The following is a 16927-nucleotide window of genomic DNA, read 5'->3' on the forward strand; positions in this document are numbered from 1 at the left end:
GGGTGGCTACTGGAAGCAATGAGGGGCACCAAAATGTCGAAGGAAAGAAAAAGGCGTGCAGTCGCCAGAGGGGCGGACATTAATTATCGACGACCGTCTTTTGGACAGAAATAAGGAGTGAGGTTGTAGATGCAACTAAATCCAAAAATCTAAGTTCTCATATCGTTACCATTACTCGTTTGTTGCGTTACGTAAATACTTGGTCGCACAGAATGAATTAGATTTTCCGTTTGTGTACCGGACGTTGAGAGTGCCGAAGCGCACCGATAAAGAATCCCAGATAAGTTGATAAGGTCACGTTGAAGACATTCATCATGGACAAAAAAGAAACAGCCTTTTCTCAGCATTAAGAACGAGGACGACTGTTAGGAAAAGCTTGTAGTCCCCAACGCGACGCCGAAGTTAGGGTCGTGCATACCTTTGTTTCATAGCAACAGTATCGCAAAAAGTTCTTGCTATGTTAACGGACCCAAACCTTGAGGCCTGGCGCCACCGAATGGCATACCGGACACCTGTGGCTAATCAATCGAACGTGGACAAGCAGATTGACGATCAACTGAACTGTTCCAAAGCTCCGGGTCAGAATACGAGGCCACCCGTAATTTTCGATTGAAACCCGACCGATCTACTAACCGGTCCCCTCATACAACGATGGCAGAGAGCCAGCTACTTGCTGCGGTGAGGACTGCGTGGTGCCACCACAGCCTACCATTAATTCATATTTGCAAAACTGACAATCCATGCAATCATACAATAAGAAACAGAGGCTTCTATCGGTGGTGACCAATGTTTATTCAAGTAGTCACTGACTGCCCAAAAGTAGTCCCTAGGCTAAGCTACAGCCGATCCGAGCTGATAAAGCAAAGAGCGTATTTATAGTTGGCTTTACCTCACGCCACGATCGACAAAGACGGCGTGATGATTTTGTGACCCTTAAATTGCGGTTTTTATTTAGCGGGCCATGCACGGCTGAGGGTGTTCTGCCGAGTTACGACTGTTTAAGCCTTTATTTTCTTTTTTTTTTCGAATTTCGGTTTATCAAAAAAGTGTCAATTTTTGCTCAAATGAGTGAACCTGAAATTTCTTTCGGTTGAAGCGATATTTTTATATATCAACTGCCTATAAATTTACATCTGTACTGCAAATGCCATATCCTGGCACGGCCTTTCTATAAGCTTCTATAAGATCAATTAATGCTCCACTGTTCTCCCTAACCCAGCCATATCTGCGGGTTTTTCCGGTTTTGTCGTTCAAGGCTTTAGTAGCAAATCAAAAGGCATTTAAGTCCTTCGATTATCTCAGTGTCTCTTCAGTGAGTAAGCACGCTACAATTGCATTAGCCATTGCATAGGCAATGTGACGCCTATCACTGCTCAGCTACGGTATGGTCAGCAAAGGGGGCCGCATGTCTCTACTGAACATGTGAACAGTTGACCGAAAACAACTAGAACGGTAACCCAAATGAGTCGGTATCTGTTTAAAAAATCGGCTCAGCACTCCCGCCAGCGACAAGGCCACTCGGACGCTGACGATCATTAAGCGCATCCAGTTTGCCTGGAATGATGTTTTGCAGCATTCCGAGATCGTGAGAGATTTAGCCTCCCGTCAGAGCAACCCCCTCAATTATGGCTATGAAATAAATTCTCCAAGTGCACACCCTTGAGAAATCTCGAAATGAACCCGACAGTCCCTTTCGGACTGCAGTAAAGCTATCGACTCGATCGAATCATTGGGTTAAAACGTTTTACGTCGAATGAAAGCCGTGTCTGATGGACGTTAGGGTCGTTATCGTAGTGCTTAACATCAACTTCAAACGTCGGATTAGCTATACCGACTGCGAACATATAGGACCAAGACTTTCTTGCCGGCCCGCAAAATTACGACAAAAACATCCGCCTACAGGTGATAAGCCACACTTGTTTTAAACCCCTATTTGATGTCAAGGGCCTGTTTGTCGATGGTGAAGTAACAACGAACACGCTACGTGCTAGTAAATCTCATTGTAAATGGAAACAACGTACTCATTTTTATCAATCCTTTTTTCACATACGACAAAATACTACCATTGTTTTCTCAGTGTCATGCACGTCTCATATCATCCCTTGCATGCGGCCGATTTTTCTGTAGCCTTCACGGACGCGACTTGATACCAGTCAGGCTATTGGTTGATAATCAGTTCTGGTAGGTATCTCCTATCGTTGTGCTTTCTGTTCATTATGTAACCCAGACATACTACCGCGCTGAACTACCGCTGCTACATAACAGATAAACAATGTGTCGGAATGTTTCGAGTAGTCATAAACGTATCTCAATCTTTGCTCGAATCGATGAACATGTCATGTTTGACGTTTTGTCTATTAGTTTGTGCTAATTATTTTAACGATTACTCAGACGCCTAATTACGATATAATAATATTTTCCTATCCATACTTTGTTACCACTTGTATCTACCTGATTAGATCAGGGAAATTCTACACAGATTTTTCGCACGAAAGAATGCTTTGATACAACATCTCCCAGCCATTTCAGAACAAAAAAAAACAAATAAAAAATGCAAAGCCAAATGCATGCGAGCTGAAACAAGCAGATGCCGAAACAACCGGCTCAGAGCCGCTAACTCAAGCCGAAAACGTTCCCCAATCGATCCCGCACTGCAGTGTACAATTAAACTAAGGTTCTTGCCAGTCGATCAGAACGTGGCGTGTCCTTCTCGTCCTCATCTGATCGACATACTAGATTTTGCTCTTTGCCTACCCGACAGTAAACTTCAGCAGATTCTTCAATGAGAAGTGGTAACTTCATTTGACAGTCATAATAGCAGCTTCTATCTAAATCCCTTGACGATACTTCACCCGGGATCCTTGGAATAATTACGATCTTAAGCAACAGTAATGACAGACTAACACATATTCTGACCACACGACACTTCTCAGCTTTGGATCGTTACCATTAACAAGGGATTCTGCCCTAATCATGACACATGGCTGTCATGTTTCATTTTGCATAGAAAAAGTTCATATCTTTTCTATTAGAATATATTAAATTATATTTATTATATGTATGTATATGTACTTTACATTTTTTAGCTCGAGTAAGCGTTTAAATAAGATGGCTAGATGAGATCACTGGAGTTTCTTGAAAATGTTGCAGCATCGCTATTAAAAGTATAATTTGAATACATCTAACCAAATTGTTCTACAGATCGTGCCTTTTCATTTATTCTTCTTTTACTTAATCTTCAACTAAAAGCACTGTCAGAGAAGGCGCGTGAATAAATCTAAACATATTCGAAAATCTTTTATTGGTGGCAATTTACTGTTATGATACGTATTCCGGTTATGGATTTCCTCCTTTGTTTGCTGAGTCTATGGGCAGGAAGAACCTTTCCCTCCGTTCTCAGTATTTCGAGGCGTTTCAATCGCTGGGACGGGCTGACAACGGAAGTTCCCCCACATCATATAGGCGCTACTAGGGGGCAGATTCGATGCTGTTTGGCGACTCAGCCGATGGCTGTACGATACATAGTGTAAAACAATTTCGGGCTAGTAGAATTTTCGTGTTGCTTAAGTCAAGCAAACTGTCCTGATCAGAAAGCTTCCACGCGATATGAGAAAGGCTAGCCATGGCGAAGTGAGGTTGCGGTTCTTTGGGGCAAGGGCGGCGTACGCATACTCTAAGAATTGGGAATGAATGAAAAGCTTGAACAATGCCCGCTCAAGGCAAGCACTGGTGGAACTTGATGCAATCGTTGCGACATCAACGGTTGTGAGCTTCGATCAGCTGAGCAATTACTTCTCGGGCAGCACGTTTTGCACTCATCGGCTCAACTGGATGATGCACCAGCATCCGTCGGCCTGACGGCTGCTTAGGTAATCGTTAAAACGCAGAGCTAGGAAGAGAAAGGAAACGATAGTGGGAGAAAAAACCTAGTAGGCATTTACAGAAGCATCTATTGGAGAAACAAGTGAAAGTCACAAGGTTGTCCTAGGAAGCACACAAACTTTTACATGAACACGTTGGACAAAGCTAGCTGAGACGATGCATGCTTTTGTTTTAGACTGCCATTTTCCGAACGGGGGAAAATGGAGAGTTTCGGCGTGGAAAACTTTTAGCACGTGGGTCCCCATTTGCTGCTGATCCTCTGAGGATCTACGATGCGCAGGTTGTTCGCGAAGTACGCAGAGACTAAATAGCCACGTAACTACTCTACCAATGCGCACTGACAGAGGCGCGCTAGAAATATTGGGAAGTAGATCCTAACGTTGGGGGTGCGTCAGCCAGGCGGAAAACTGAGAAAGGAACAGGGTGCAAGGCCTACCGAAAAGAAACTATATGTGAAAGCTAGCTAGATTTCTTTGCGCGTTTTTCAATGCGTAACGTATTGGACGTATTCACGCCTTGCAACGTGACCCATTCTTCACGTACACTTTACAGTGACTTGGTTCTGCACACACCTGACTGCCAGAGCGACAAGATGCTAGCAAGCGAAAGATAGCTCCCCTTTCTGTGCCTCATCGAGAAACCCAGTGAATGGAGTTGGACCATCATCTCGCATTTGAGCCTCATGAGCAAAGTAGCATTTGGCGTTGATGGCGTTTATCCGTTGCGTATTTGCCTGTTGATAAAGGAAAGGCCCATCTCTGAGCAACACTGTTTGTACTTTTACCATGACCACTTTTTTCCTTCGCTACTGCTACAATTACAACTATTTTGACCGTCACCGTTGTTAACATGTATTTAAAACTTAAACCGCTTGTAAGGTGGACGAATTCACTGCCGCTTCATCATCATTGGACAAGTCTATTTTATATCTCAATGAAAACACGGAACCTCATCGATTGTTCTATGTTGCATCGATTGTTGACTTCTGAAGACTGTGATACCTCGATTATTTTTCATTTTCCGTATTGTACTTACCCGCATTATTTTTTCTTTGTCTTAACGGTAGTATTAATGGCTGTCATTAGAACCCGACTTTCGGACCCGCGTTGGCGCACGCAATCCTTCATGGCTACCCGTCGCCCGGAACCTTAGTAAGAGAAACAAAACCTAGTCTGCCTGTATTCCTCATTGCTTTGCTCTATTGGTACTCAGCGTTCACATACTTTGCCGTCCACACAGATATGCTTGTGGAGTTCAAGGTCCACGGGCACGAACAGAGAGGACGCTCTACAGAGGGAACGAGAGAGGCAGATAATGGTGGATGGATAAAATAACACCAAAACCGCCAGCAGCAGCAGCAGGCTTCCGGTAGTGCTGTAACGTTCCGTCAGTCCGCTAAAGTTGCCGTCGCGGCTGCTACCGACATTGGGTCTGGGGGTTTTTGCCAGCAAGGCAGTGGTGCGCGAGGGCGGTACCGGGCGAAAGAAGGTTTTGCAATGAACGTCGGGGCGACCAAACAGGCGAATCAAGGGGTTCGTAATAGCCTGAAGCGGTGAACATACTGAGTACATACCGTGACAAGCATGTCCCTATTGTTGATTTTTATTCCGATGGTTTAGCGGAAAATTTGCTCCCATACAAAAAGTATGTATGTTGGTAAATCAACGAAACGATAACGTAAGAGATACCGCAGAAACAGAGCAAATATTTGCTTGAAAGAGTTCGCGCTGTTGTCTTTCGTAATGAGTAGGGTCTGTTTTTGGTAGAAACAATTATACCGTATCAATCATGCAGTTTCGTAAGTAGAGTTTTTTCAGTTGAACCTCACTCAGTGAAGATGACTAAGAATGATGCCGTGGCTACAGGTCATGTTTGTTGCCAATCGTTAACTTAACTGACAGCTTTGTTTCCTCAAAAGTGGCCTTAAACAGCCTCTGTTAACGTTAAACGGTATACAGGAGCAAGACACACCGCTCAGATGTAAAGCACCATTTTGGGACTTTGGCGGGTAAAGCAGCCGCTCAGAGATCGTGCCTTTTCTGTATACACCGTAAATGTTTCGATCAATTGGGCAGCTTACGGACCTCGGCGAAACGCATTGTTAACGTATGAGTCGTAAATGCGTTTTTTCTCTACCTGGAACGTTCGCAGTGACACGCATTTACGTTTCAACAGTTTGTTGCGTAGTTTGCACGCTAAGTTCGAATGGCCGATTACATGAGTTGCGAAGTCACAAAAGGATAAAAGTTTAAAAAAGTGACGGGAACTTCTTTTGAACTTTCTTTTTTCCTCCCTGTACCAATGACATGTCTCTCCGTCCGCATCCTGTTATTGGTTGACGTTTCAACCGGTCTTATGGTACCGAATTGCAGAATTAAAGGCAGATATGGATATATGGAGGCAGACAGTATAATGATTTACTACCGTACTCATTTGGTCGTTAATCGCACGAGTTGCACGCACATATATGCTTTTTTTGCACCCAGAACCCTTTTGCGAGAACGCTGGATTATGTCGAGATCGACAATAATAAAAACTTGCGCTACCTATGCCCTTTATTAAATCAATTGTCTTTGTTAGGTACGGAGGCAGTACACAAGGAAATAAGACGACTAAATCTGTAAAGATTTCCTCCGTCTTTTGCTTGCCATTGTAATCTATATACAAAAAAAGAAGCGTAGCGTACATATTTTACACCAATGTCAACTATGATTTATATGTATTATTATCATTATCATCGTCTACAGTTTTAGTATGGTCACTGCTTGTACCGGTTGCGAGCTGGTATCTGCTCCGTAGCTTCTCACTGACACCCGGATACGGCCGATCATGCTATTTAATATCATCTGACTACCCTTACACAGGCGCAGTAGACTTACTGTGTGAACCATCTCAAAAATTCTTTACGGAGGAGCCAATAAGAAGTGCTTTCCCCAAGGGCAAGTCAAGCGAACATCGTGTGCTGACCCCAGACAAATATCTCCTCTTTAAAAGAGCTATTCTGAATTAGATATGCGGTGCCGGAGCAAACTTAATGAATGAAGATAAACGAAATATATAGATAAGCTGCAAGAAAATGTTAGGTTGACAATGAAGAGAGTAGGTAGATAGCTTATACGCGTTTATTATAGCGTTTTCGCTAATTGTGTAATTTGATGTTCATCATCCAAGAAATTAAATGGCGCTACCTGACAGTCTAAAGCATGATGGCTATTTTTATGGATCAACATTTGTGTCGTCTCTCTTCCTCTTATGATTTCAGCAGTCGTTCAGGGCAATGCAAGGCGCACATCTACCTGCGGTATCGATCTTCGACACGACGGCTCGCCATTATGACTTCGTCGTTCATCCACAATCATCCCCAGGAAGAGGGCGCTTCACTCAATACCAGAATCTGCGTCACCGAACGATTAGGCAAACAGGTAAGATTAGGCAGATACATTTAGCAGGTCATATATTTCAAACCTCTCTTCAAACTTCAATGATAAAAAGTATGAAGGTACAATTAACGCAGCAATATGGATTATTAGATAGAATCCATTTTGGAGCATCATTATCATCACTATACAATGGTGCTACTGCATTAGTTCGTAACTAATAGCTTTAAGGACATTATTGACTAATTATATCTTTAACAACCGGGTTTTCCTGCTGCTGCTGCTGCTGTCATTGCTGCATTGCGGTTTGATTTCAGGACCGCTTGGCTCCGCGGCGCAAGGGAGCTCGCAGCTCGAAGGCTCTCTTGTCCGTGTTGCCCCACGCCGGGCAGTTCCCCGGAGGCGGTCGGGGGACATTCTCGGGCCATGGCCCCGGTCTCTCCTTGTCCTCTCATTCACCACCGGAGACAGCTCTGTCCACCCCTTCAGCATCCCCACCGGTGCCGTTAGACCTGCGTGCCGGTAGGGTTCCGGGGGGAATGCTCGGCGGACATCCTTTCCTTTCCGGGCTACCGTTCCTTTTGCCCGGTACGCTCCTTCAGTAGTCGTAGTTTAGAAGCCATAATTAGCAATGGTGGATTATTGCTTTGAAAATTATGTCAACATGATGGTCTTATAATATATATACTATATATAGATATAGGGGATTATTATAGAATTCCGTAACTTAATGTTATTTCTATCGAGTCTGCTTGCGTTAATAATATTGCAGACTTTATTCCGATTAATGCACACGGCTAGATGACGGTGCAAGTTATGCTGTTCTAACGTAATCATTGTAGTTTGTTTTGAAGTTATACGATTCAAAAGAAGGACAAGGTATATGCTAATGCTCTTTGAGAAGTAACAAAACGATGTGAAGTATTGCTATACTCAAGATGTCGTTAACAGTGCTATTATTATTATTATTGTTGCCGTGTTTATTATTTAGGAGCAAGCCACCTGAGCGCCCAGGAGGCATTTTTGCAACGCCTGATCCAGACGCAGGGCGGCCTGTCCGGAGGGCTTTCAGGAGTAAGCGGCATACAAGTGCCCACATCACCTTCCCCCAGCGAGATACTCGCACAAATGGGAACGAACAGCTCTCCATTGCACGGGAGCGGCATCCTGCCCCCTTTTTCACCTGATAGCTTACTAGGTTGATGAAACAGTTGTCACTGATTGCGTCTCTATAGTCTTCATAAACTTAGCTGAACCATTTTACAAACAACAACAAGGACAATAACACCAACAACAATAAAACAAATGGTAGAAAGATTATTGACAATTCATTTTACATGTACGCGCTTTCATGCAACTCCAATATAAAATTGTCTCTGAAAGCGAATCAGCATTGAAAATACTAACGTTTACATTGAACTCTACAGGGAAACGTCTTTCGCCATTCCGTCCCTTTGGAACGCACGCAACCCTGCCGCCGGAGGAGGCCGTCGGTACCAGCAGGGCCTTCTCGCCAAGTAGCTTGCCCCCGCATCTGCAATCTCATTTTTCTAGCATTGTGCAAAATGGTAACTGTGTATAGCCTCTATCACAAATCGGTCGACAAATGCACCTATGTTATTTTCTCCATGCATAAACATATGGCAATCTATGTTCCGTTAGCATGATCATAATCCGGCAACCAACCTTCGTTGGTTTTCCACCTATTTTCGACCTAATCATTTTCTCTGATTTTTGTTAGGCATTACTCCACCGGGAAGTGTAAGCAACGCCTCCAGCACGAACCAGGTTGCCGGAGGTCTGCTGGAACCTGAATGCGTCCTGCGCACGTCGGAGAGCAAGCGGCTACGTCTGTCACCATGCGGCAGCGAGTCGTCGCTCACCCTCACGGGAAGTGCGCCCACTGCCGAAGCCAGCAACGGACATGTTGCCGGGTCAAACGACCTTCGCCTCCGGCTGTTCGAAACAACCTCGAACGAGCGAACCGCTGACAGCGAATCTGAAGGCTCGCCGCGATCGACTGGAGCCCGCGACGAGGAAGCGACAATGATGAGCGCTTTGGGTAGCAGCCTGGCCGCCGCTCAAGGCCAAGGCGGTAGTTTGGTTCAAGATCTCAGCACGAAGGCGGGTTTACGCCGGCCGAGTGGGGCGTCGTCCCCAATTGAGGTTCCCGCCTCACCACCCGCGTCGGCTCCGGCAACGCCGCGCACCTCATCCTCTTCGCCTGTTGTACTCGACGATGCAGGCGACGTCAGCCTCATGGATCAGGACCAGCCTGTGTCCATAATAGTGAGAACCGGCGCTAGCGAATATGAGCTGCCATGGGAGCAGCTAGAATCTCTTTTCAAGTAAGTAACAGAATAACACCCTCACTGTTCTCTGTATTCGAGTAAACGAATAGTTCACATTTATGAGACTTCAGTTTATATATATATATATATATTGCTGCGCGGTTGGTTATGGTCTTTCGATCGACTACGATGTAGCACATTACTGACGACCATACGTTTCCTTTTTTCAGATTGTGTGCCAAATGCGGTGGTCGTGTGGATGACTCCGCTGAGGACGCACACACGGAAGGCTGCGCCCTTACCCGTCTTGCTGTTACGGACGGTAGCAGTAATGGAGCCAGCAGCAACAACACCAATGTGAACCTGAGTAACGGGGGTAATGGTACGGGGAAGTCTGTAGAGAACAGCAGTCGAGCGCCCATTACCCTCGAAACGCTCTGTCAGCTGGCCAAGGCGCGCCGAAAGCACAGCAGTGAGAACAGCAGCTCAGACGCCTTCAACTCGGAGAGGTGACTTACACTTAACTCGGTGGAGATACAATCGTCAGATTTAGAATTCGAAGCAGCAGCAGCACGTACCTCAGCAACAATGACCCTAACAGCAGCCATACAGTTCCCAGCAAAATCAGAGATAACAACAACAACACCAACAACAATAGCTATACCAGAAGTCCAACCGAATACCGATGCAGTCGCTTCAAAAAGGATAATGACAGAATTGAGGAAGATGACGTTGTCATCAACAAATGACGAGGTTATGCAGCGAGGCCCGATCGTGATCGATGGCGTCGAAATGGATCGGTTCACACAGCCATTAGCTGATGGTATCGTTAGTTCAGCAGAATCACAGCCAGTCTCGCCAGAGTTAGTTCGGCCGTACAAGAAACTGCGTCGCTTTTTGCAAACCCAACAGGACAACAATAGTGACAATCGCATGCCCTTGCCTTCTGATTTCTGCAATCAGAAGCAGTCGGTGCTGGTTGGTGCCGCAGCACTGCACAACGGTGGCGCTAACAACAACGAAATTGACAACGATACGATCATTACCAACGGCAACAAAAACAGCGGTGGTAGCATAACTGCAACAAACTTTAATAGCGTAAACAGAAAGACCAATAGGCCGCTTATACCGGCCTATTTGCCGAAAAAGTTGCGCGGCCGAGGACGCTCACTAGATCTCGGCAGAAGCGGTAGCGTTAGTACGAGCCCATCGGAGAGTCCCGTTGAAAGTCCGCTAACAGACTGGAGTCGTGACGATGTCACTCAGGAGGTTCCTGGGCCGGGCACTCGCCCCTACTGCATCTACGACTAAGCAGCGGACACCGCCACGGAGCGGCCAGCAATAGCTCGAGTATCAGGAACAAATTCATATTTTACTAATACTACGGCTGCATATTGGAACAACACAGCGACAGATCGGTCGGCCTGCAGTCGATGGCCTACGACTACCAGCGACTTATTTAATAGCTCTGCGCTATTCAATACAACTTCCTAACTCTCTCATCATCACTACCACCATTTAATGTCTTGTATAGTATATAGTGCTATAGCAAACGATGGCGTGTCGCGCTTTTAGTGCCACATCTCACGTGTGGCCTACGCGGACGAGCGGTTAGTGCTAGTCCAAGCAGAGGGGATTATGGGAAATACACAATTATGACTGACCACAATCAAATGACCGTATTTCACAAGTGAAGGAAACAACACGATCGATGAATGAGTACGAATAGCTGAAAACAAATCATATTCCTATACAGAAAATAAGATACTATTGTGTATTATTTTTGAATGAACCATTTTTGTTTTTTGTATTATTGGGTTGTGTGACGTCCTCATCCGTTGGTGGCCACTGAGCCAGGCGCTGTACATGGGCAAATTAACCATTAAAAGAAGGTAGCAACATCCTGTACGTAGAGACATTGCAGAAAACATAACAGAGTATTGTATAGACCCAAGTTAGCGGTGATTAGATATGGAAGCTGACGTCCCTCTCGGCGAAAACTGGTACTACATGAAAACGATAAACGGTCTAGAACATGTTCAGCTCGACGCAATGTGTTCATTATTAACTATTCATTATACGATTCAATAACGAGCATCGTCTAATTTGAGTTTAACAAGCTTGTTTGTTGTTCCGAGTGAGGGTGTCAGCCATCTTGGCAAGCCTTTGCACTACCGTTGGTGACTAGCACGTTCTCCAAAACTGAGACAAATGACCAACGGATTTTCGTACCGTTACGTCGTTCGTTCAATTCGTTACATCCTCAAAACGGCAGTGCTTCTGCAAAATAAACATAGATAAAATGTTGAAAGACAAAAAGATTCATTTATTCTGGAATACCATACACGAAGATGCTGTATCTTATCTGCCTTTTGGTTCCTAGAGACGAAGAGACACCTTCATCGCCTGTATGTGTGAAGACTAGCAGCGAGCATATTTATGAACGCGCCAGGAAGCGCGATTATCCATCGCTCGGATTGGCTTACACCTGTAGCTCGAAGTAACGGCGCGAAAACTCCGAGGAACGGGCATGTGCTAATAGTGCTACTACAGATAAAATGAGATTCGTATCATACAGCAAAAAAAAAAAACAAAGGAATAACATGACTGGTCATCAACAGCCACACACACACACACTACGCGCGTATATATATATATATATATATATATATATATATATATAGAATAGAAGACGATGCTATAGGAAGGGGGACGGAAAAATCATCTATATACATATAAGATTATTTTTCTTCGATCTTTGAACGCATTATGGCAATAGCCATTTCAATAGTTATTATTGCGATTCATATTATTCAAATACTTGTTGTTGTAATTACTCGTTGTAACGGTAGCTGGAAATGCAGGGGGGATTGGGTGGGACAAAATGGGGGGAAACCATATAATTTCCTCGACATGTGTCAAAAACAGGAAAACAAGACATGAAAAACAAGAAAATGTGTATACACAGTCAGATCAAGCGGTAAAATAACTGAAGCAGCGATGATGAGTGTACGGCCGTTGCAGATCTGATTATGAACATAGCACGTGAAAAAGAGGAGAACTCCCCTTTGAAAGGGTAGAACTTATACGATGACTTTAGGTCAAAGTGCCAATAGCCTCTGAGCAAATCTAACTATCACTGGACAACTGTAAAGATGACGGGAGTAATGAAAAACGGACAACATTCATTATCTTTGAAAAAAACAAGTTGGTCACAGAAATGTTCATACTAAAGCACTGATAATAAGCTAAAATTCTAACTAAGCAAATACATGTAAATGATTTACAGCAAAATTCAAGTTAAAATTCTAACTAAGCAAATAAATGGAAACGGTTTACAGCAAAACTCAAGTTAAAATCAGGCTGTCTCAATTAAAACAGACCGAACTATCGAAAGCTGGAGAAAAACAGATGCTTTCACCTAGACGCAATGACAACAAAACAATGTGGGATTTATAGACACAATGTCCTTTCCGACCGGTTAATTACTCAGCGAACCGGCATATAAACTGTTGGATTCGGTTTGTCTGCCGTCTAACAATTTAACAAAAAGAACTACAAAACAAGATAGTTTCATGCGTTCTGGCCTCTCAAAAAAAAAGTATATATATATATTTAGGATTGATATTGATGCCTTCTTTGCTCAAAGAAAGCCCAACGTCACCTTTTCTTTTCAATTTCACTGTTTGGTGGCAACAAAGGCAACAAATATGAATACAACTGAGAACAACACAAGAGCGTCGAGATCGACAACAATAACAATCGTAATTAATACAGAGTATAGTGGCATCACAGGCAATGCCAGCTGCCCATAGAGACAGTGATACTGTGACAGATTCCGCAGAGAACAAATTTCGAAGCAAATGCAATTGGCTGATAATTGTGGGGGGGGGGGGGAAAAAAACAGTCAGCATGAAAAAACATCAACAGATGCAAAAGGAATACAACATCGAAGCAGATACTCCCAAAGCACGACAGGCGAACGCACTTCGCGAATATTGCGAAGGTATTCGATCATTACACGATAGTGATAAAGGCGGGCTCGTCACGACATAACGGTGGGCCCTTCGTAGAGGATACGTGTGAAGTTGACGAAGGAAGGCTTTTCTCTAATAAAAAGAAACGAAGCCTTGACCTTGATTAAAAACAAGCTGTAAGACAATAAGAATGGCGCTAGTGAAAAGCGGGCGTTACCGGAGAACGTGTACCGTTCCCTGGTGGCAAGGATGACTACGAGCGGACCAGAACGTAGAATTAATACTGAACGGTGTGTGTATAATGAGACGGAAAGCTATGGCAGGCAGAAAGTGAGAATGACTAATAAACTATAGGATGACTAACAAACGATATAGTTTGACGACGAGTCGAAAGTATCTGTTTGTGTGTAATTGAAGGCAGTGTTAAGCTCGAGGTAGAGTAAAGTGAAAGAGGTGAAGTCAGACGACGTGAATCTCAAGGCATTTGAAGTGTACTGCTGTGATATCTACCCGAACCATGGTAAGGCTGAGGAGATAGTTCGTCAGTGAATGATAGAGAGAAAAGGAAAGAGGGGCAAGAGTGTGCGTGTGATACAGATTGAGGGATGTTTATTTCCCGTATATACTTTAGCAAGCGACCATTATCTACGTGTCCCGTTTACGTCGCATATCATCCATTCTGTGACTTTTTGTGATGATGGTCAGATAGTAAAATTGTTGCTATCCAGTGACAGCATCGGGCTAAGCTTACCGGTACGGTGCGTGTTCATTTTGGATGTTGTTGGCTCCCTGCGTGAAGTGAGATTAACGATCGCATACTCAAAATGTTTGCGTTTTGTCTACGCATCGATATCCGTACCCGTACTATATAAAGACATGAGATTTCTATCGAATGTTGATTGTAACGGTGAGCGTTCTATGAGCTCAAGAGAAAGAGAGACGTTTGTTGACACTGGGATAAGCTAGCATCTTGTGAATGGTCGTATGCACCTCGAATATTCCTTAGTAGCGACCGTATTAAATCTGGTACTCGACAAATCAGTATATCTAATGGATTTACAATAGTATCCATTAGATCAGATAACTATAACCATTTTGTTGGTTGGTTAAAGGGATCTGCCTAGAGTAGTCCGAGCCAATTGAAGCGGCCAAGACCAGCATATACTTGTTCTGTGGGAGTGTCGCTTGCCGACAATGAAATCGCTGACATTTGGTCTTACATCAAATAGCATCATTGGAATTTTGAATAGTGAACTCTAGAAGAAACTACTCAATGATAGTGAGCGACAATGGAAACCAACCTGCAATGGCCCGGCAATGTATGCCCGATACGAATGATGACGCGTCGTTCAGCGTTGCTAGGTGAAAGAGGTACGACTTGCGGGAAAATAATTATGACTCGAACATAAACACACGCAGAGTACTTACGGAAAGCATTCACAGTCTACATAAACTCATTGCCGGTTACTATATATTATAGAGGCAATGATATTGAACGGGTTTCAATTCCAGAACGAAGAACAAAGACAACTACAAAGCCTAAAAAGACTTGCTAGAACTAATAACCGTTACCCACACACACACACACAAACACACACACACACACACACACACACACACACACACACACACACACACACACACACACACACACACACACACACACACACACACACACACACACACATACACACACACACACACACGCATATATATACATATATAATGGTTATTAGTGTATGTAAAATATCATCCATCCAATGGTCTCGTCTGTAGATACTTAACGTAAAACATCAAACAATCAGCTTGCTACTTATATACAAGTACGTATATATGAACATAAATATATATATATTATATAAATATGATACACCCATACATAAAAGCGGGCATATTTCTTCTGTATGAAATGCAGTCTCTCTCGTAAAAGCGCGGAACGCTTCACGGCTCTAGGTATGCCATACAGAGTAGGCGGCAGATGGGCGAATAGACCTGATGTGTTTGCCTGAAGAGGAAGAGGCAAAGTACCGTCGTTTGTACAGATGAAAAGGAGTACTTATAATTGCGAAGGCTGATGACTATGAGAGATTGTTGAGGCAAGCAACTTGTTTGATCTCTTTGGCATTTGAGCGCGATGGACTCGGGGGCACGGTCGTGTGTGTAACAAGATGCGAGACAGGGTACACGGTGGCCGTAAGACATCACTGACAAGACGAGTCGTGGTAAGGTTTAGCAACAAAATACCTTATAAATGTACACAACGTAATCGATGAACAGATTTTTCTATGAAGAACAAACAACATGGTAAATTGCCACAACCTTGAACAGTGAAAACGTCCAGACGCAATAGAGGAACGCGTTAGTAATTCGGCATAAATCATAATAGTTCGTAGTTTGTACGTTGAGCGTTGCATCGAATCTTTTTAGCAGTCTGATTATGATACTGGTGATAATGACTACAATCATATTGTTGCCATGTGTATATCGGTGCCTCTAGCATGTGTCCATGGTCGATACATGCATTAACATTCGTGTGTACGAGTCCCTGTATTAATTATGCCGATACAGTGTTATTATATTATTTATATATACACACACATACACACACACACACATCCACACACACACACGGGAACAGGACATAAACATGCAGACGTCAAAGGAAATACTCACTGACACTTGAATCCAATTCGAATAGATTGCTACCAGTAAAAACAACAATATGCTTATAAAACATCAGCAAGTCAATAGATAACGGTAATGACAATGGTAATAGACAATGGAGGAAAACACGTAGTCGGTGCACTGGGAAGGCGAGGGGAAACAATTGCGAAACGGTGAGAGAGATGATGAAGAGCATAATTACTTCAAATAATTATAAGAACGAAAACAATGAGCGTAGCGAAAAATACGACGACAGATAATAACGTAACTGCAGCATCGATCAACACGCGCATTCGGAGATCCGTAAACAAATTGACGGGAATCATATACTGAGCTGAACACACTACAACGTCATAGATAACATATGTCGATAGCAACAGCGACACTACCACGATCCTAGCCACAATCACCGCACATGTAGTACTACAGTAAGTGCGATACCTTGTCGTCGTGTTATTTTTGGTTGCCCAATTGTTCACCCTGTGACCCGTTGCTCTACTATCCTTCCCCTCTGTGTCATAAAAACCACGGTACATTTAGGCTTTGTAAGTAACCTTTCGCCACTTCCAATATTACGACACGAACAACTACAACTTATACCGTTATATTACTAGATTCTATGGAAAGCGTCAAGATGACGCGTCCGTTCATTCGAACCACCGCTGAGTCCTTCTCGAGCGCGACTATCGCGACACAGGGGTCAGTTGTACATAAGCATAATAATATGACCTATATA

At 43.7% G+C, this 16927-nt stretch overlaps 2 protein-coding genes and 1 long non-coding RNA gene across 7 annotated transcripts in view; 1 reads left to right on the plus strand and 2 right to left on the minus strand.

Annotated features, from left to right (window-relative positions):
* The window catches only part of LOC111268074 (uncharacterized), a 19966-nt gene extending 3045 nt beyond the window's left edge, over positions 1-16921 (minus strand). Inside the window, exons 1-4 of one of the 5 annotated variants that reach the window (XM_022846812.2) lie at positions 16201-16921; positions 14829-14885; positions 7522-7855; positions 6989-7276 (exon numbers count right to left, since the gene is read on the minus strand). In XM_022846812.2, coding sequence (XP_022702547.1) covers positions 7264-7276; positions 7522-7855; positions 14829-14885; positions 16201-16387 — 591 coding nt within the window. In that variant the 5' untranslated portion in view covers positions 16388-16921 and the 3' untranslated portion in view covers positions 6989-7263. Of the gene's footprint in view, positions 1-6988; positions 7856-14828; positions 14886-15406 lie in introns of those variants that run through there. The other 4 variants (XR_015314095.1, XM_022846805.2, XR_002685001.2 and 1 more) reach the window with 4 other exon arrangements.
* LOC147753886 (uncharacterized) lies at positions 3273-4608 on the minus strand. The gene is made up of 2 exons (XR_015314064.1): positions 4455-4608; positions 3273-3889 (listed from the first exon to the last, which is right to left on the minus strand). It is a non-coding gene; the product is annotated as an uncharacterized LOC147753886 (long non-coding RNA).
* Positions 7771-11342, plus strand: LOC111268069 (uncharacterized). The gene is made up of 5 exons (XM_022846797.2): positions 7771-7847; positions 8251-8457; positions 8687-8827; positions 9001-9607; positions 9781-11342. Exons 1-5 carry the CDS (start codon positions 7799-7801, stop codon positions 10061-10063), a joined length of 1287 nt encoding a protein of 428 aa, XP_022702532.1. The 5' UTR covers positions 7771-7798; the 3' UTR covers positions 10064-11342.
* Positions 16922-16927: the final 6 nt, after the last annotated feature.

Source organism: Varroa jacobsoni, unplaced genomic scaffold (genome assembly GCF_002532875.2).
Source record: "Varroa jacobsoni isolate VJ856 unplaced genomic scaffold, vjacob_1.0 scaffold_132, whole genome shotgun sequence".
In the NCBI taxonomy this organism is placed as follows: Eukaryota; Metazoa; Arthropoda; class Arachnida; order Mesostigmata; family Varroidae; genus Varroa; species Varroa jacobsoni.